This window comes from Staurois parvus, unplaced genomic scaffold (assembly GCF_062004578.1).
Source record: "Staurois parvus isolate SC_StPar_1 unplaced genomic scaffold, SC_StPar_1.0 ptg002113l, whole genome shotgun sequence".
In the NCBI taxonomy this organism is placed as follows: domain Eukaryota; kingdom Metazoa; phylum Chordata; class Amphibia; order Anura; family Ranidae; genus Staurois; species Staurois parvus.
In genome coordinates this window covers 5,638,621-5,660,174 of record NW_028319909.1, presented here as the reverse complement: position 1 = coordinate 5,660,174, position 21,554 = coordinate 5,638,621, and the positions used below count along the sequence as shown (strand labels likewise).

At 44.6% G+C, this 21,554-nt stretch overlaps 1 protein-coding gene across 1 annotated transcript in view; it reads right to left on the bottom strand.

Moving 5' to 3' along the window:
- Positions 1-18,772, bottom strand: part of LOC149432781 (uncharacterized) — a 31,211-nt gene extending 12,439 nt beyond the window's left edge. Inside the window, exons 1-5 of the mRNA XM_089665060.1 lie at positions 18,721-18,772; positions 15,807-15,917; positions 14,247-14,393; positions 7,662-7,804; positions 4,625-4,736 (exon numbers count right to left, since the gene is read on the bottom strand). Coding sequence (XP_089521186.1) covers positions 4,625-4,736; positions 7,662-7,804; positions 14,247-14,393; positions 15,807-15,917; positions 18,721-18,772 — 565 coding nt within the window. The remainder of the gene's footprint in view (positions 1-4,624; positions 4,737-7,661; positions 7,805-14,246; positions 14,394-15,806; positions 15,918-18,720) is intronic.
- Positions 18,773-21,554: the final 2,782 nt, after the last annotated feature.

Sequence of the window (21,554 nt, the reverse complement as noted above, 5' to 3'; positions counted from 1 at the left end):
GCACCGCAATGTCAGGCACAGTACCACCGACGCTGCTGTGAGCAAAGTGTGCATTTTGTACTCTTCAAAGTTTTTTTTTAAAAGGGACGATGGGGTGCAATGTACTGAATCCCCCACCACACTGACCCCTAGTGCAGCCAGCAATGGAGAGCTATCACAGCGGCAAAGCCCTTCTGCAGCTTTCCATGGACCCTGCATTCACTATATCCGCACTCCACGGACCTTGCATTCACTATATCCGCTCTCCCCGGACCCTGCATTCACTATATCCGCTCTCCCCGGACCCCGCATTCACAATATCTGGTCTCCCCGGACCCTGCATTCACTATATCCGCTCTCCCCGGACCCTGTATTCACTATATCCGCTCTCCCCGGTTCCTGCATTCACTATATCTGGTCTCCCCGGACCCCGCATTCACTATATCTGGTCTCCCCGGACCCTGCATTCACTATATCTGGTCTCCCCGGACCCTGCATTCACTATATCTGGTCTTCTTGGACCCTGCATTCACTATATCCGCTCTCCCCAGACCCTGCATTCACTATATCCACTGTCCTCGGATCCTGCATTCACTATATCCGCTCTCCCCGGACACTGCATTCACTATATCCGCTCTCCCTGGACCCTGCATTCACTATATCCGCTCTCCCCGGACCCTGCATTCACTATATCCTCTCTCTCCGTACCCTGCATTCACTATATCCTCTCTCTCCGGACCTTGCATTCACTACATCTGGTCTCCCTGGACCCTGCATTCACTATATCTGGTCTCCCCGGACCCCGCATTCACTATATCCGCTCTCCCCAGACCCCGCATTCACTATATCTGGTCTCCCCGGACCCTGCATTCACTATATCTGGTCTCCCCGAACCCTGCATTCACTATATCTGGTCTCCCTGGACTCTACATTTACTGTATCTGGTCTCACCGGACCCTGCATTCACTATATCCGCTCTCCCCAGACCCTGAATTCACTATATCCGCTCTCCCCAGACCCTGAATTCACTATATCTGGTCTTTCCAGACCCTGCATTCACTATATCTGCTCTCCCCGGACCCTGCATTCACTATATACTTTATTGCACTATTGTTTCTGGGCCGTATTATGGGTACAAACAACAATGAATATACACTTATGGGGTATAGCTTTGATCATCAGGAGCAGGAGAAATTATTTTAGGTCGTTCTTTGGTGGTAGGTTATGGTAGTAGCAAGAAATATACAGCTAAATTTAAGTTTTTTTTTTATTTTTGAATTTTTATTTTTTACTATTTTGGGCCAGTTTTCCTTTGATAATCATAAAAAAAATCAGGAGATATCCATTACCATTCACCACCAAATGAAAGCCCAATTTTTCCTGAAAAAACAAGGTATAAGCCACTGGATGCACAAAGTAGTTGTGATGATATGGACGGTTTTACTAACACATGTCAGACTTGCAAAATTGTGCTTAGGGATTAAGATTTGTTTTACCCTTAGGGGCAAAGAGGTTAAGGGTCTGTATTTGGGGGATCCCTTGGGGTCTCATGCCCATTAAAAAAAAAAAAAAGAAAAAAAAGGCAAATGTCCACTACTGAAATTTAAATACCTTTCTTTTCTCATTAATCCAAACACACATTCAGTACACAATGGTTTCTCAAATGTTAACAGTCCATTCTGTCTTGATGTATTCCATGCAGGGGCAGACTAACCATTTGGAAACTCGGGCACTGCCGAGGGCCCGGGGTCAGTAGGGGGCCCCATGAGATGCCCCTGGTACCTTTTTCATATGCTTTTTTGATTTTGGGCAAGGACACAGGTGCCCATGATCCCCTATTGCCCGGGGGCCCCATGAGTTGTCAGTCCACCCCTGATTCCATGGTGATTGAATGAAGGTGAATGAGACTCAAAGAAGCAGCTTGGATAAGTTACAAAAAGTCTTTAACATTACTTAAGTCCGGTTTAATATGACTACTACTAGATAAACCATGTAGAGGAGTGCACTACAAAAAATTGTTTCGTTTTGGTTTCATTCATTAAGTTAATCACTTCATGTCTGGACACTTCCCCCCCCCCTTCCAGTCTGAACACTCCCCCCCCCCTTCCAGTCTGAACACTTTTACCCCCTTCCAGTCTGAACACTTTCACCCCCTTCCAGTCTGAACACTTTTACTCCCTTCCAGTCCGGACACTTTCCCCCCCCCCTTCCAGTCTGAACACTTCCCCCCCCCCCTTCCAGTCTGAACACTTTTACCCCCTTCCAGTCTGAACACTTTCACCCCCTTCCAGTCTGAACACTTTCACCCCCTTCCAGTCTGAACACTTTTACCCCCTTCCAGTCTGAACACTTTCACCCCCTTCCAGTCTGAACACTTTCACCCCCTTCCAGTCTGAACACTTTCACCCCCTTCCAGTCCGGACACTTTTACCCCCTTCCAGTCCGGACGCTTTCCCCCCCTTCCAGTCCGGACGCTTTCCCCCCCTTCCAGTCCGGACGCTTTCACCCCCTTCCAGTCCGGACACTTTCACCCCCTTCCTGTCCGGACACTTTCACCCCTTCCTGTCCAGGCCAATTTTCAGCTTTGAGTGCTGTCACACTTTGAATGACAATTGCGTGGTCATGCAACACTGTACCCATATGAATGTTTTAGCATTTTTTTGAGACAGACAAAACTTTGGCGGTATTTATTCACCACTAGGATTTTTTATTTTTTTTTGCTATATAAATGAAAAAGTCAAAACATTTTGAAAAAGTGTTTTTCATATAAAATTTTGCAAATAAATAATCTCTCTTCATAAATCTTGGCCAAAATTTATTCAGTTATCTTTTTAGTAAAAACAAAAAAACAAAAAATAGTTTATAACCAAAAATTATAATTAAAAAAAAATGTTTTTATTTTTATTTATGTTTTTTTTTAACATACTGTCACCCTAGCAGTACAGTGTCACCATAGTGACACTGTACTACTTGTGGGGGGTGATACAGATTTTTTTTTTTACACTGATTGCTTTTACACTCATAAAGGCTGTAAAAGCAATCATTTCTATCATTTTTATTTTATTTTTTTATATTTTTATTTATGTTTTTTTTTTAACATACTGTCACTCTAGCAGTACAGTGTCACCATGGTGACACTGTACTACTTGTGGGGGGTGATAAAGATTTTTTTTTTTTTTACACTGATTGCTTTTACACCCATAAAGGCTGTAAAAGCAACCATTTCTCCTCTCTGGCTGCATTCTTGCAACCATTGAGAAATACTGTGAGAGCTGTGATTGGTCACAGCTTGTCACATGGTACAAGGCTGTTGTGAATAGCCCTGTACCATGTGATCTCTGTGATCATTCACAGATTTCACACGTAGTAAGCAATGATGTCAGAAGTGACATCTTGCTTACACCTATTCATGTGATCACTGATTGGCCAATCAGTGGCCACATGATCGGGACCTCACACAGAGGTCCCATACTGTGTCCGGAGGACACAGTGGGAACCGGATCGGGGTGCCGCACGCTCCCAGGGAGCATGCACAATCCAAAATGGCGGGTGTCGTTTATGAACGGCAACCCGCCCCATGTACTGCCACCATCCGGCCGTTTATATATAGCAGCCGTATGGGAAGTGGTTAATAATTTCATTTTGTCATATCCTTTATGTTTGAATGATTCATTTTCAGGATTCGTTTCATATATTCATTATTTCAAAATTTGACATTTGGAATTCGAATTTCGACATTTGAATTTTGGAAGATGGTTCTATTCGCTCTATTCTATTCCATTCTCTTTTTTTTCTATTCTCTTCTTTACTATTCTATTTTATGCTACTTTCTTCTATACATTAATACTCCAGTCTTTTCTTTCCATCTTTTCTTTTTACATTCTATTCTATTTTATTCTGTTCTTTTCTATTCTATAAAACAGCCTACGTAGGAATCGTCATCTTATTTCACTTCTGTTCTGCCCTGTATTTATTGCAATATGTTACCATTTAGAATTCAAATTCATTTTCAAATTCCGCTTCCAAAAACATTTTCAAATTAATTTTCAAATTCAAATTTGAATTCTTTTTCAAATTAATTTTGAAATTCAAAATTTTTTTTTCGTTGTAATTTATTTTGGATTTGTTGAATTTGTTACTATTAGGATTCCGAAATTTTGAATTTCTGAAGGTCCGAATTTCGATTCTTAACAAAACAAATGGCTCTAGTTCCCTTGTCTCCTCCTCCCATGCTTGTCTCCAGGACTTTTCCAGAGCTTCCCCCATCCTCTGGAACTCTCTACCCTAATTTATCAGACTATCGCCTACTCTGCTCACTTTTAGACGATCTCTGAAAACCTATCTCTTCAGGGAAGCCTATCCTGCCCTCAGCCAATAATGGAATCTTCTACTCTTCCAACCAGTCCATCCCCCACAGTTACTACCTTTTGTACCACTAGCCCCTCCCTCCTAGATTGTAAGCTCCCAGGATCAGGCCCTCCTATCCCTCTTGTATTGAACTGTATTGTTGCTATATTGTAAAGCGCTGAGCAAACTGTTGGCGCTATATAAATCCTGTATAATAATGACAATAATAACATGTCTAATACCATGACCTAGATACATGAGGACCTCCACAGACACAATAGAACAGTCTCTTTCTTACCTGTTGCAGAGCTCTTAGTTGCAGGGAAGCAATTAAATTGCACATTCATACTATCATTGTAGAAATATTCTGCCACATCACAGAGGGATGAACTGGCACAGCCCATCGCACTGTCAAAAGAGACTGAAGAAACAAAACAAATCACAGACATGAAAAAGCAAATTTAGGAAGTAATATCATTGTTAAAACTGAATTCCAGGCAGGGCTGCTGTTAGAAACCCTGGGGCCCCATACAGCCACCCTGACAGGGCCTCCCCTGGGCCCCATCCCCCCAAAAACACACTGTTTACTATGCTTCAGTTATGAATGAACACAGTGAGTGATTGGTGTCGATCACTCATTGTGCTCATTCTGGGAAGGAAGGGGCTGGTAAATGTGATATATTTACTGGACCCTTCCCCCACTCTCCACCCTGAAGGATCCTATTGTGTGCTTGCAGCTGCCAGTAGAAAGGAGAGGAGGGAAGCCGGCAGCACTGTGGGGGTGAGGGCACACGGGGAGGGGGGCCTGGGCAGCAGGGGGAAACATATGGTGCACAGGGAGGGTGATGGGTGCGGTGCGGGAGCAGTTACTAGAACCAATTCCCTGTATGGATCCCTTTGCAGCAGCTGAAAGTCAGTGGGAGGGAGAGGAGAAGAAGCCAGTTTTCAGCTGCTGCAGAGAGAGCCGTAGAGGGGATCAGTTCCAGTAACTGCCCACTGTGCCCTATTTACCACACTTCCCCCCGCTCTCCATCCTGAAGGATCCTATTATGGGCTTGCTGCTGCTGATGGACAGGAGAGGAGGGAAGCTGGCACTGTGGAGGCCCAGGCAGCTAGGTGAATCAAATGTGCACAGGGAGGGTGATCGGTATGGTGGGCGAGGGGAGGGGAGCAATTACTGGAACCGTTCCCCTGTATGGCTCTCTGTGCAGCAGCTGAAAACAACAGAGAGGGAGAGGAGAAACAAGTTTTCAGCTGCTGCAGAGAGAGCCATAGAGGGGATCAGTTCCAGTAACTGCCCACCCCACTGTGCCGATCACCCTCACTGTCCACATCCGATTCACCCAGCTTCCTGGGCCCCCCTGGTGTCCTGGGCCCCATACAGGAGGACTGGTGGTACCCCCTTATCCACAGCCCCGATTCCAGGTATGGATATTTTTTAATAATTACATAGATCCAGGTTGGACCAATGTAACTATGAATATACCATACCTTTGGGATCCTTCTAGAACAGCCTCTCAACCTTCTCAACTCAGAGAAACACTTGACACAACTTTCTGGTCTCAGGGAAGCCCTGCTAAAAATTACTATATCTACAACTCATGATACATTAGTGTGATGGTCGGTGGGAAGAATGCTCCTTACACTTGTGGTCATTGAGAAGAATGGTCCCCTTACAGATAGACAAAAAGATCAATGGTGTCAGTGGGAACTTATCCGAGAGGCAAAAATTGCTCAAAGAACCCCTAGCAACCTTCGGAGGAAACCTAGGGTTCTGCAGAACCCTGACTGAGAAACCCTGATCTAGAAGCTGGAACTCACAGTAGGAGACAACGCTACTCCAGTGATCTCCACTTACTTCCAGGTTCCATGCCGAGTGGCTGCCCTGCTGAAATCTGAACACTGAAGTTCGACTGCTCAGCTTGGGCACCATTCAATGAACACTTTGCATTTTCTCAGTGAATGCAAACTGTACGGTGTGTTGTACAGTTGCCTCCTTGTGGGTGGGGCAGCAGTGGACTCAGAGAGAAGGTAGGGGTAGAACCAGGGGCGGACTGACAACTCATGGGGCACTGCCCGAGTTTCCAAATGGTCAGTCCGCCCCTGGGTAGAACCATTGAGCACACATCTATGTGTTCACCCCATCAGTTTTTGGACAATTACAGGGATGATGATCCTGATAGCTATAGTCAGACAGGGGTGTTTTTTGAATGCAGTAGGCCTCTAGGTGATATTGTAAATTGGGCCCTCTTTCTCAAAACTCTATACTATGTCACTCTATGCCAGCGGCGGACTGTCAACTCATCTGGGCCCCCGGGCAATAGGGGATCATGGGGCCCCTGTGTCCTTGCCCAAACTCAAAAAAGCCTATGAAAAAGGTACCAGGGGCATCTCATGGGGCCCCCTACTGACCCGAGTTTCCAAATGGTCAGTCCGCCCCTGCTATGGGAACTACACACTGGGTACTTAGAAGTCTCCAGCATCTGTGTGACTAGATCCTGTTACCCTGGAAGTGAAGCATCTGTCAGAGGCACTGATTGCATGTAACCGTTGGTGTGAATGGTTACATGTGATCAGCCCCAGAACTGGCCATAGCGAATCCAGCTAGCCTGTGGAAGAGGACCTGTCATAGCGTATCACTGTAGTGAGGGCCAGGGGCGGACTGACAACTCATGGGGCCCCCTGGGCAATAGGGGATCATGGGGGGTCATGGGTCCCACACTCACACCACACCCAAAAAAGCCTATGAAAGGTACCAGGGACATCTCATGGGGCCCTCTACTGACCCCGAGCTCTCGGGCAGTGCCCAAGTTCCGCAATGGTCAGTCCGCCCCTGGTGAGGGCACCTAGAACCCTGCATAGAGTATAACTCTGGCATCAATACATTATTAGACTACTGGCTGCCTATGTCGCCAGCCTATGCACACATTGAGAGGGAGGCCTACCGCATGCTCCTCTAGTTACCTTTTCCCTGGAGCCACTGCCTTCTCCTCTTTCCCCAAGCATCATATGGAACTGGCTTGGCCTCCGCCCCCTAGCAATGAAAAATGCATCACAGGGGGCAGGCCAATCTGATGGTCATCAAGGTACTACTGCTGAAGGACAGAAAATGTTTACAAAGCAAACATGGCAGCTCCATGCATCTCTATCACTCTGGATAATCAAGTGGAGGAGCGCTTCAAGGAACTGAATCCCCAATGTGTGCAGCGAGCGCACAGGGGGCCTTGTCTCAGCACTGATGGGGTTAAAGACTAATTTTGGTGTAAACAGGCATGGATTTTCACTTCAAATAATTTTTACATAAAGTAAATAAATGCATACAAACATATTGAAATACCTGATGTCATGGTAGATTGCATAAGGCAAGTTTGCTCACTGCCAGTACATTGTATATTTGTTTCTTGAGTACAGCTGTTCTGTGTTTTAGATTGGCATGAAGGACAAAGCAGTCCATTGGTCTTGGAACTCTCAGCTGGCCCTGTTTGAAGATGATAACATCAGTTTAAAAAAACACATTTGTAGCCAAGTGTTGGACTGCAGAAAGACAATGCCTTCTTTATAGTTAATTCATTTTACTTTTTTACTTTTATGCTGGTTTTGTGATGCAAAATGCCCACCATACTGCTGAACTATAGCCAGGAGATCCCATGAACTTCTAAGCAGAATGCTGAGAATTATGAGAACTGAAGTCCAAGACAGCAGCCACATAATGGGACTCATGAACCCTACATTTCCCGTAAAGCATTGAAGTTGAGGGGGCATGGTGGAATACCTTTTAACAGGCTCTTCCGTTGAGGTGGGCACATCTGCTTGTGTGCTCTCCCAAAGACAGTAGGCCAAGCCCACTAGATTTCCGGAGCCAGAGGTCAGAAGGTGGTGGCAACGTGGAGATACGTAGTTGGACCGCTTTAATCTGCACTGCACTTGCTGTCTGGGGACCGGGGCACCTCCTCATCCTCGATTCTTATACAGCTGAAGGCTGGAACTACCTGTGTGGGGGAAAAGGGGCTCTTTTCCACTGTGGGAACTTTGCTATAGTGTTGCAATAATTGATAATAGGGAAGATTGCCCAACCTTTGATGGCTGTTAAACTGAAATTGAGTTGCTGAAAGCAGGACATTAACCCACCTAGCGTCTATTTGGTACAGTACTACTTATGCACTGTTTTAATACCCTGGCAATAACATGCAATGCCGTGCTCATGTTGAACATAAACTGCACCTTCCTTTAGTCAATATAAAATTTACGTATTAGTTTCTTTTTCTTTTTTTTTTCTGTTGCGATCGCCCTGGAGCCCTTTTTGTTTTTGTCCTCGTCTCCTTACTTTTCGTCCCTCTCTTTTCTTTTGTCTAATCTGTTTTATACTATTTGTACTGATTGTGATTATTGCTTTGAGCGCCGCACCTGCAATACTAAATCCTCATGCTGGACTCCTTCGAGAGCCCTACGTGTGGAATACCTATCTACATTTGGAGAGGCTCCATTTTATATCTTCTCCGCTTTCTGTATGCTGATATAGTGACAATTTTTACTGAGAGTTTATATTGTCATTGCTCTCTAATTGTTTACTCATTGTTTTCTCCCCCCCTTTTTTTTTTTAATACATGGCACTTAAGTATACAGTTTAATTCTATGTCTCTCCACCAGTACATATTCTGGAATATTCATCGAATACCTTCTATGTCTTATTTCTGTTGGTCAATGCATTTGTTTTTGACTGATTCTTTGCTCCTGTCTATTCTATAATAAAATTCTTTGTAAAAGAACATAAACTGCACCTATATTAAATACAAAATCCATCAAAACTGCTGTTAAGTGCACCAGTGTTGTTAAAGGGCCCCAAATATAGCCAGCAGAAGAGTACCACTGCCCCAGTTTAACTTGTTGCCGACCGCAGATAGCCAAATGATGGCTGCACTGCAGCCGGCCAGTTCTGAGTGGACGTCATATGACGTCCCCCCAGAACACGCTCTCCTGTGCGCCCCAGGGGGCGCGCACCCGGTGATCTCCGTGATCGCTGTGTCCTACGGACACAGCTGATCACGTGGTGTAGTAAAAGGCCAATCACAGCGGCCTTTTACCACCTGATCAGCGGTGTCCAATGACACGCTGATCATAGGGAAATGCAAGTGCCGGTTCTCGGCTGCACTTTCCTCACGCTGTCAGATCGTGAGGAAAGTACTGCCGAGAACTGGCAGTTGTCAGAGCGGGGATCGGCACCGATCATCAGGGCACTGATGATCAGTGCCCTGATGATCGGTGCCCAGCAGTGCCACCCGCAAGTTCCGCCCACCTGTGCCCAGCAGTGCGCCCACTAGCTCCGCCCACCTGTGCCCAGCAGATCACCCACCTGTGCCCAGCAGTGCACCCACCTGTGCCACTCTGCAATGTCACACACCTGTGCCCAGAAGTGCCACCTACCTGTGCCCAGCAGTGCCACCCACCTGTGCCCACCCACCTGTGCCCACCAGTGCCACCCACCTGTGCCCACCAGTGCCACCCACCTGTGCCCACCCACCAGTGCTGCCCACCAGTGCCACCCACCAGTGCAGCCCAGCAGTGCTGCCAGTCAGTGCCACCAGTCAGTGCCCAGCGGTTGTGCCAGTCAGTGCCGCCAGTCAGTGCCCAGCAGTGAAGCCAGTCAGTGCCGTCTATCAGTACCCATCATCAGTGTCACCTATCAGTGCCGCCTATCAGTGCTGCATATTAGTGCCGCCTATCCGTGACACCTCATTAGTGCTGTCTATCAGTGCCGCCTATCCGTGCCACCTCATTAGTACTGCCTATCAGTGCCCTTTAGTGCTGCCTATAAGTGCCCATCAGTGCCGCCTATCAGTGCCCATCAGTGCTGCCTCATCAACGCACATCAGTGAAGGAGAAAAATTACCTGTTTGAAAAATTTTATAATAGAAACAAAGAAACTTTTTTTTTTTTCAAATTTTTGGCAATTTTTTATTTATAGCGCAAAAAGTAAAGCGCCCAGTGGCGATTAAATACCACCAAAAGAAAACTCTATTTGTGAGAAAAAAATGATCAAAATTTCATATGGGTACAATGTTGCATGACCGCGCAATTGTCAATCAAAGTGCGGCAGCGCTGAAAGCTGAAAATTGGCCTGGTAAATAAGGGGGTATAAGTGCCTGGTAGGCAAGTGGTTAAGTCACGTCATTAATTACCCTACTTTCCTTCTAACTAACGGATACCTCCTCATCATAAGCCTAGGCTTTGCACTGTCACCCTTAATGCACTTTGGAAGTATAGTCTCCTGAATGCAGTTAATCCTACATCATCACTGTCCATACTAGGAATCAAGGTGACCTGCTACAGTTTGTGCTGATCCTGGTACATAGTGTTGCCAAATATTTGTGTCTTATTTCCTTGTTCTCAGTATACACTGACCTGTTCAACCATCACTTGTTTGCCTAGTTTTATGCTTTAACTGTTATCAGTTATACTATGTTTCAATATTATTATTATAAAGGATTTATATAGCGCCAACAGTTTTCTCAGCGTTTTACAAAATGAAGGTAGACATTATAGTTACAATACAATGTGGTACAAGAGGAAACAGAGGGCCCAGCTTGTTAGCGCTTACAATCTAGGAGGAAGGGTTGAGTGATACAAAAGGTAATAGCTGTGGGGGGATGAGCTGATAGAGGAAGTAAAAAACAGTTTACTAATTATAAACAGATAAGCTGCCTTAAAGAGAAGGGTTTTCAGGGATCGTCTAAAGGTGGGTATATTAGGAGATAGTTGGATCGATTGGGGTGGGGAGTTCCATAGGATGGGAGAAGCTTAGGGGAAATCCTGGTGGCAAGCATGGGAGGAGGATAAACGGGAACTAGAGAGCAGAAGATCTTGGAAGGATCGAAGAGAATGGATTTGGTTGATATTTTGAGATCAGGTTGGTGATGTAGCTAGGAAGGGGGGGGGGGGGGAGAGTTGTGGATGGCTTTGTAAGTTGTTAGTATTTTGAATTGTATTCATTGAGCAAGTGGAAGCCAGTGGAGGGATTGGCAGAGAGGGGTGGAGGACACTGAGTGGAGGCCAGTGGAGGGATTGGCAGAGAGGGATGGAGGACACTTATTGGAGGCCAGTGGAGGGATTGGCAGAGAGGGGTAGAGGACACTGAGTGGAGGTCAGTGGAGGGATTGGCAGAGAGGGGTGGAGGACACTGATTGGAGGCCAGTGGAGGGATTAGCAGAGAGGGGTGGAGGACACTGAGTGGAGGTCAGTGGAGGGATTGGCAGAGAGGGGTAGAGGACACTGAGTGGAGGCCAGTGGAGGGATTGGCAGAGAGGGGTAGCAGACACTGAACGGTTGGTAAGGTGGATGAGCCTGGCAGCAGCGTTCATGATGGACTGGAGGGGGGATAGCCTATGTAAAGGTAAGCCAATGAGGAGGGAGTTGCTGTAATCGAGGCGAGAGATAACCAGGGAGTGAATTAGAAGCTTTGTGGTATCATCAAAAAGGGGCATATTCTGGGAATGTTGCGGGGGTTAAGGCGGCATGATTTGGACAGGGATTGGATGTGGGCCTGAAAGGATAGTTCAGAATCCAGGGTTACCCCCAGCACCCTGGCATGCAGGGATGGGTTGATAGTTGTGCTATTGATCTTAACTAAGTAATCAGGGGAAGGGGCATGTGGGGTGGGGAAAAATTATGATATTTACCTCTATTCCCTTCCTCAGCTCTTGGGTCCCCTAAACACGATAGCTGTTTGTCATCCTGTCTCCAGATGGAGATGGAAAGTGGACTATTTCACTGTGTGCTTTATGCATCCATATGCCTTTAGCCCACTTGACTTGTGAGTATAATTATTGTTTCTTATCCTCTAATAAAATGTTTAGGATAATGCGCTTACCAGTAAGGGGTTAATCTGCTAAGGTTCTATTTTTCTCTGCTCCTTATCTTCTGTCTACACAAAGAAGTTCCTTATCTTTAGTCCCCAATTAGATTGCAAAAATCTACTTCCTTCTAATAGGTCATGCAGACCTTGTCTGGGCATTTCTGTTCTGCTCTATATTATAGCCGAGAATCCGCGATCTAACACTTCCAGCCGATCTGATCTTTTTAAAATCCCTCAGTTATGCATAGGGGCAGGTTTGAGAAAGGAGTGTCCTTCAAAACATATCCTCCCCCCCTGTGCCCTTCACCTAGAGCAGTGGTCTCCAAACTGTCTCCCAGGGGGCTGGATGTGGCCCTTTGCTTGCCTTTATCTGGCCCTTGGAGCACTGTTCCACCAACTGACACCAATGATGGGGCACCATTTCCCCTACTGACACCATCAATTGGGCACTATTCATCTCATTGATATTAACAATGGAACAGTATTCCTCCCATTAAAACCAGTGATGGGGCACCAATGCCAGGGCATATTCTACTCCCACTGGAGACAGTCTGGTCCTCCTAAAGCCTGAAGGTCAGTAAGCTAACCCCTTTCTTGGAAAGTTTGGAGACCCCTGATCTAGAGGATATCACCACGGCAACAGCTAGTGGCTGGTCCATCGGCACTTCTTTTGACAGTTTTTAGAGCAAGATCCCTGTGTTCTGGTTATTCGATTGGGAGTTACTCCCGTTTAAAGTGGTTGTAAAGACAGAAGGTTTTCTATCTTTGTGCATTCTATGCATGAAGGTAAAAAACCTTCTCAGTGCAGCAGGCCCCCCCAGCCCCCCCAATACTTACCTGAGCCCCATATCCAGGGCTTTTTTTGCTAAGAGAATAGGTGCAGGTACTCCCCCCTTCCCAGTCGCCCCTTATCTCTACCCCCTAACCACCTCCGAGCGCTGTCCCTTGGTTCCACCCCCTCCCCGCCTCCCAGTACCACCCTTTTTTAGAGAATACAGAACCATTTTGAACATAATTATTTTCTGGTGCTAAGCCAATAGCATGGAATGTGTTAATGATAACAAGAAAAGCAGTAAAATATTCCCTGCAGCCTGCATCAATAGACTCCCCAGCAGCAATATATCCCCTCAACAACAATAAACACCCCCACAGCAATAGACCCCCACCAGTAACAGTAGGCACCCCCAACAACAATAGATCCCTCACAGAAAGAATAGACCCTTCGCAGCAATAGATCCCTACCAGGAAGAATTGATCTCCCAGCAGCCAGCATCAGGAGACCCCTTCATGAACAGTAGATCCATCTTAACAACAACTGACCCTCCAACAACAATAGACCTCCCTGCAACAACATATCCCATAGCAGCCAGTATCAATAGACCCTCCTGGAGGTTCCAGAACTGCGTTCCCCCCCCCCAATGCCAGTGAAAAAAAGACCTGCCCATCGTAAACCAGAGATGTTCATGAGGGCCTCAGTTCTCTGGGGACTCTCTCTTCTCATTGGCTGAAACCGCAGTATGAGCAATCACAACCAGTCAGCCAATGAAGAGAGAGAAGGGGTGGAACCGAGCCACGGCTCTGTGTGAATGGACAAACAGAGCAGCGGCTTGCGAGCAGGTGCCCCCATAGCAAGCTGCTTGATGTGGGGGCATTAAGCAAAAGGGAGGGGCCAGGACTGCCGACTGTGGACCCTAGAAGAGATGGATCGGGGCTGCTCTGTGCAAAACCTTTACACAGAGCAGGTAAGTATAACATGGTTTTTTTTTTTTTATTGTGCTTTTTTTTAAAGATTTTTGTTAATAAATCAGTTACTTTTATAATAATTTTGATCCCGCACCCCTGTCTTTCTGTTGTTTGAGCTGTTTAAACCTAATAAAGGCTCTGATTCTTACCTTCTCTATCCAGAAGTAAGAAAAAAAAAGTTTCTGGGTAGACATACAGTACACTTTATAATGTTTATTATGTTTTGAGTATGTGATAATGCTTATGGTTTTGTAAAAAAAAAAAAAAAAAAAAAAAAAAAAATATATATATATATATATATATAAAATAATAAAATAAATGAACTTACACTGGGGTAGAGGTGGAGTACAGTTATCGGTGTCGCAGCATGAAATCCCCATCTTCATTGTGCCACCAGTATAGCTGAGGCTGCCCACTTTATTACATTTGCTTGTCAGTACACATAACCTTAGATAGGCTGTAGTGATGTTTCCGCCTGAACAATAATTTTTACAGTAGCATTATATAGCTGTAATAATAATAATCCCACTTATCATCATCATCATCATTCTCATCAGTTTAAATTTGGTCACAAATTTAATTTCAAGAACTATTTCTGTATCTTCATCTGGTTTTCTCTCTAGATAGCAGCCATCAAGACCTAGAGCCACCACAAGACAATCATGACCAAGACAATACAGCCTTCAAGGATCATACATAGAGAACTAGACTGGTCATACTAGAGGACTTCAGCCTGCCATAGATGGATTGATGGTCCATACATGGATGATCCCTGCTGAACCGGCTGAGATTCAATCTATGTATGGCCAGGCTAATTGTACCCAAGTCAATTAATCGATCAACTTGGGTACAACCAGCCCATTGGATTTTTTTCTTATATTTGATTACTGCTGGTGGCTTCAATAGCTGCTAGCAATAATCTTCATGTTCTGCCAGCTGGGAAGGATCCCTGCGGTGGAAGAAAACAAATTAGAGTAATCTCTGGGCTGTTTTAGAGCCACCACAAGGCAAGTATTGTGAGACAAAACAGCCTTCAAGGACCATACACAAAGGACTAGTCTAGATATACTGGAGGACCTTGAGTCACCACATGGTATTCATGGCCAAGACAATAGAGCTTTCAAGAATCATTTATAAAACACTAGACTAGACCAGGGGCGGACTGACCATTTGGAAACTCGGGCTCTACCCGAGGGCCCGGGGTCAGTAGGGGGCCCCATGAGATGCCCTGGTTCCTTTTTCATAGGCTTTTTTGAGTTTGGGCAAGGACACAGGGCCCCATGTTCCCCTATTGCCTGGGGGCCCCATGAGTTGTCAGTCCGCCCCTGGACTAGACATACTAGAGAACCTAGAGCCACCACAAGACAATCATAGCTTAAACAATAGAGCCTTCAAGGATCATACATAAAAGACAAGACTAGACATACTAGAGAACCTAGAGACACCACAAGACAATCTTTGCTTAAACAATAGAGCCTTCAAGGATCATACATAAAAGACAAGACTAGACATACTAGAGGACCTAGAGCCACTACAAGACAATCCTTGCTTAAACAATAGAGCCTTCATAGATCATACATAAAAGACAAGACTAGACATACTAGAGGACCTAGAGCCACCACAAGACAAACATGGCTGAGACAATGTGGCCTTCGATAATAGCACATAAAGGACTGGTCTAGACATTCTAGAGGACTTAGAGCCACCACAAGACAAGTATGGCTGAGACAATACAGTCTTCAAGAACCAGGGAACACTCAAAACCCCAGCAGAGGATCATACTTTCACTTGCTCCACCTAGAATGGAATTATTTGCTTTGGGTGGAGTCCTGCTTAACTAATGAAAATAAAAATTGATCGTACTGCAGAAATATTTTGCAAAGCATACCTTCAATGATCTCTGTATAGACCAAGCCGCAGCTGTAACTAGAATTGCAGGTCACAGCAGTTCCCGTACAAGAATCCAATCCCATACACTTGACACATAAAAGAGAATGACCTGAAAAATATATTTGAAAATAAGAATGATTATTGATTGACAGGCAGACAGAACCCCTTACATGGGCACTATCCTCCATATATGAAAAACTGTATATATTTAGCACCATCGATTCACAGAGCACTTTACATATTGTAAATTCTCACCAGTCCATGCCCTCAAGAAGGGGCATCTAAGGTTTCTATCACACATAGTAGGGATACCTTAGACAGGAGTCAATTAAAGTGGTTCCAAAGGCAATAGGTTTTTTACACATTTTATATGCATTAAGGTAAAAAACCTTCAGGGCGCAGCTCCCCCCTCAGCCCCACCTTATACCTACCTGAACCCCATCTCGATCCAGTGATGTGCATGAGAGCCACAGGTCTCTCCCTCCTCATTGGCTCACATTGCAGTGGGAGCCATTGGCTTTTGAATAATATTTGCACCAGTAATAATGTATTTCAGTATACATGTGGACTTTTATTGATGTTTGGAACATGTTCACAATGTAGGGTTTGTTTTTTCTTGAACCTTCTGGGTGCAGCTCCCCCCTCAGCCCCACCTTATACTTACCTGAACCCCATCTCGATCCAGTGATGTGCATGAGAGCCACAGGTCTCTCCCTCCTCATTGGATCACATTGCAGTGGGAGCCATTGGCTTTTGAATAATATTTGCACCAGTAATAATGTATTTCAATATACATGTGGACTTTTATTGATGTTTGGAACATGTTCGCAATGTAGGGTTTGTTTTTTATTGAACCTTCTGGGTGCAGATCCCCCCTCAGCCCCACCTTATACTTACCTGAACCCCATCTCGATCCAGTGATGTGCATGAGAATCCCAGGTCTCTCCCTCCTCATTGGCTCACATAGCAGTGGGAGCCATTGGCTCCGGCTGCTGTCAATCACAACCAGTGCACCAATGAGGAGAGAGCAGGGTGGGGCCAATACAATGGACAATGTCCGTTCACAGGAGCTCGGCACGGGAGTGAGCCTGCTCGAGTGCCCCCATAGCAAGAGGCTTGCTATTGGGGGCACTAAGCAGAGGGGAGGACCCAAAAAGAAGAGGATCGGGGCTGCTCTGTGCAAAACCATTGCACAAAGGTGGTAAGTATAGCATGTTTGTTATTTAAATAAAATTGCAATCTTTAGAATCACTTTGACCTACCATCTTGTCTTTGGAGTGTGTAAGGAAGTCACAAAAGAATACAAACTCTATGCAATCATGACTGGGATTCACACTCATAACCCCAGTGCTGCAAGGCCAAAAATCCACTTTTATACAATAACCGCCCACGCCAATAACTTACTGCATAAGTAAATCTTAATATACAGCTGCAACCTCTTATCCCACAGGATATAAAATAAATATGTACTACCAGTGGTGCTTTCTTAACACCATCATTAATAAATAAACCCTATATTGTGAACCTGCTTCTGAAGATGTCATGCTTTGATGATGAAACGCGTCGAGTGGAACTTCCGATGCGTCACTTCGGGTCCAGTGTGGAACGCACTTCGAGAGGCCCGCGGCTTCCGTGCTATCGGAATAGTATTTTGTTTTAAGGGTTGCCCAGACTACATGCCTCTTTGGGCACTATTTTTTAAGTAAGCTATTTTTTATTAAACAATATAATTTTTATACTATGAGAGGATCTTTTCTCTTTTTTGAAATTTATACCATTTGATTACCATTGGAATACCATCTGATCGCCTGGGGAGGAGGTGACCACGCTGAGAGTTATACCAGGAGGTCCTGAGGTGACCACTAAGCTCTTTTGACTTTTCTTGTTGTACAAAAGGGAAGTCACCAACATCTGGTGAGTGAGGAGTGTCTCTGAATTAATGGTGGGGGATCTCTAAATGCTGGGAACGGTGGATACAAGCATTTTCTTCACTTTATATGGACTTTTAAGTTATTCACAATAAGTGAATGTTTATGGCACACATCTGACGCATATTGCTTTAAGGGTTGTTTTAAGGGTTGCCCAGACTACATGCCTCTTTGGGCACTATTTTTTCAGTAAGCCATTTTTTATTAAACAATATGGTTTTTATACTATGAGAGGATCCTTTCTCTTTTTTGGAATTTATACCATTTGATTACCATTGTAATACCATCTGATCGCCTGGGGAGGAGGTGACCACGCTGAGAGGAGTTATATCAGGAGGTCCTGAGGTGACCACTAAGCTCTTTTGACTTTTCTTGTTGTACAAAAGGGAAGTCACCAACATCTGGTGAGTGAGGAGTGCCTCTGAATTAATGGTGGGGGATCTCTAAATGCTGGGAACGGTGGATACAAGCATTTTCTTCACTTTATATGGACTTTTAAGTTATTCACAATAAGTGAATGTTTATGGCACACATCTGACGCATATATGGACTTTTAAATAATATTTGCACCAGTAATAATGTATTTCAGTATATGTATGGACTTTTATTGATGTTTGGAATACGTTCGCAATGGTGATGGTGTCAAGCAAGTGCCGCTGGTAGTAGATATTCAAAAAGCCATTTTGTTGCTCGTAGGTGAGCATTTCATATTAAATTATTATATTGTTTGTAAAATTAAAATGTTTGTAAATTAAATAATTCTTGGAGGATCCTGAAGATAATAATGGCTTATTGCACTACTGCTGTTATTATAAAAGGGTATGAAATATTACCAAAACCCAAGAAAAAAGATATAATATATTGCCTGATGATCCAAACTATAACACCTAACCTTCTGAATAAATCCACACCATGGGGGGAAATGTTCCTCAGAGATGGCATAGCAGTAGTTCCAAATCTCTCACCTACTGAGATCAGACATACCTGGTGCTATGAGGGCACAAAGCAGGCAGAGAAAGCCCAGCAGACCATCCATCCTCCACCCAAGGTGTGCTGTGCCGGTGTCACCTCTGTCACTATTGTTTGAGGTCACTGCTGAGCCTACTTTATATACAGAAGCACCAGGAAGGTGTGAATATTACTAATGGCATGAGGAAGCTGAAATCCCCTCCTATCAAATCACCTATCAAAGTTGTAGATTAGTGCTTGGAAATGTGCAACAAAACCACAAAAGACCAAAACCGTGAGTTAAATTTGATATGTAATGAGATTTTTTTTAAATTAAAAAAAGGTACATGCTTTATTTTTTGTACTAACACTTTAGAGGCATATACCCTGATTTATCAAACTGCAATAGCACCGAAGGCTTCCTAAAGTGTACATAAGGTATGCCAACACGGCCTCACAAAAAATGGTGTATGAAGGTTATTTTAGCATTCCTTGAATTGTATCTAAACCTAATAACAGAAAAGTAATATATTGCAGCTGTTAGTCCAATGGTGCCCGTAACAAAAAAAAAAAAAAAAAAAAAAAAAAAAAAAATATATATATATATATATACACACACGCGAGTTGCTTATGAACTTTTTTCATTTACAATTTTGCACATATTTATTATGTTTATTTATTTGTATATACTCATGTATTGGTCAGTTATTGTTTTTTCTTCATTTAAAGGGACAGCACACTGTTTTTTTTTTAATTGAAGGGCTACATGACTAGGAAACAGGGGAATCAGGGAGTGCGTGGGTAAATTAATCAAGGAGTTCGGACACTTACTGATTGATGGGTTTGTCGCGATAGGCAGGGGTGTATTTACCACAAGGCAAACAAGGCATTTGCCTAGGGCGGCACTTTTCAGGGGGGGCAGCGCTGCCCCTTGGAAGAAGGGACTGAAGAAGGTACACGAGCGGCATGGGGATCTGGTGGGTTCTGAGGGATGCTGCGGGTTTTCATGACGGTGTATGTACAGCCTGACTCTCGTTGCTGCGGATGTCCGGAGCTGTGAAGGTGAGTGTCTTTCTCTCCCTCGCCATGGGGGATGGTGGCTGGTGTATTGGGGGCAGTGGTAGTGGAAGGCTCGGGTTGAGGGCAGGGGTGCTCTTGGTCAATGTCAGGCTCTGTTTGCGTGCGGGGGGTGCCAATGTTTGTGTTGCCTAGGGCAGCACAAAACCTAAATACACCACTGGTGATAGGAGGGGCTGCAGGGAGTCTCCTAGGAGGGGTCTCAGAAAGTTCCAGGCACATTGAAGCAACCAAAAAGGAAGAAGCTTCCAGCCCTCTGTTGGATTGAGGTCCTGGGTGGTCATAGTGACATGGCGGTTGGGATCTTTGGAGGGTTGTTAACATTTCCTGTAATATATCATATTTGGGACCCATCTAAGGTATAGAGTTCCCTTTGCTCTACCAGGTAATGGTATGTTAACTGGGGAAGTTGAACGGACAGGTATCTTCGGAGAGGTGGGATTGTCCCCGAGCCAGTGTGGTGCGATTGGGGACATTTCAAGTGATTACTTGGATACAAAATGGATTTTGTTTACTTTTGTGCCGGCAACCTGTTGGTTATGGTGATTGTTACTATTACTATTTTACTTATCTATTCTGTTGTAAGGAATGTTTATTTTGGTTAATTTTGTTAATAAATTGACCGCTATGGCCAAGTTTTACTCCAAAATGGGTGCTTGTGGTCTCATTATAGGTAAGTTGGGTGAAGGGTTTGGGGTGGCATAACGATCATTAGTACGGAGGCTAATCCAACTAGAGCATATTGCAGCAAACTTGTGTAGAGTATTGCGAAAAAGGTACGTATGTTTCTCAAATAAAATATATTTATTCACCCCAAATTTCCACTCATCTATCGATGGCGAATTAGAGGATATCGATTGTAAAGCAATCAATCTCCTTGCTAGAGGAGAAAATTATAAACAAAAGATTGTGTAAAAAAATATAAAATAATGATCAGGGTTTGTTCTAGGTCAGGGTTAGTGTCACAGGTTGTGCTCAGGGTCAGTGCATTAAAGGTAGGAATAAAAAGGGCATTTTTTAAAAATTTAATATCAGTGTAAGTTAGTGTCAGTGTTTTAACATTTGCATTCACTATATCTGGTCTCCCCGGACTCTGCATTCACTATATCTGGTCTCCCCGGACTCTGCATTCACTATATCTGGTCTCCCCGGACTCTGCATTCACTATATCTGGTCTCCCCGGACCCTGCATTCACTATATCTGGTCTCCCCGGACCCTGCATTCACTATATCCGGTCTCCCTGGACCCCACATTCACTATATCCAGTCTCCCTGGACCCCACATTCTCTATATCCAGTCTCCCCGGACCCTGCATTCACTATATCTGGTCTCCCCGGACCCCGCATTCACTATATCTGGTCTCCCCGGACCCTGCAATCACTATATCCGGTCTCCCCGGACCCTGCATTCACTATATCCGCTCTCCCCAGACCCTGCATTCACTGTATCCGGTCTCCCACAGTACACAGAACGATGCATTGGGGTATCATTCTGAAGGGAAGACCCCATCTTGCTAGAGAAATGCGATGCGGCTGCATGTGGTTGCGGCTGCATCAATTCCAACCAGCTCGCAGCGTGTAGGCTAGTGTGCATTTAGCCTTAGACAGATTAAAACATCATTTAAATGACAATACATTTTCCTGCCGGCCTTTAAAAAAAAAAAAAATGCACGGGAACCTCTGGGATCCTCACAAAACACAGATCCCATCTTTAAAGCCCCAAAACATCCCCATACTGTTTTTCACCAAAACAAAACAAGAAAGTCCGCATGGAATGGTCAAACTTATCGCAA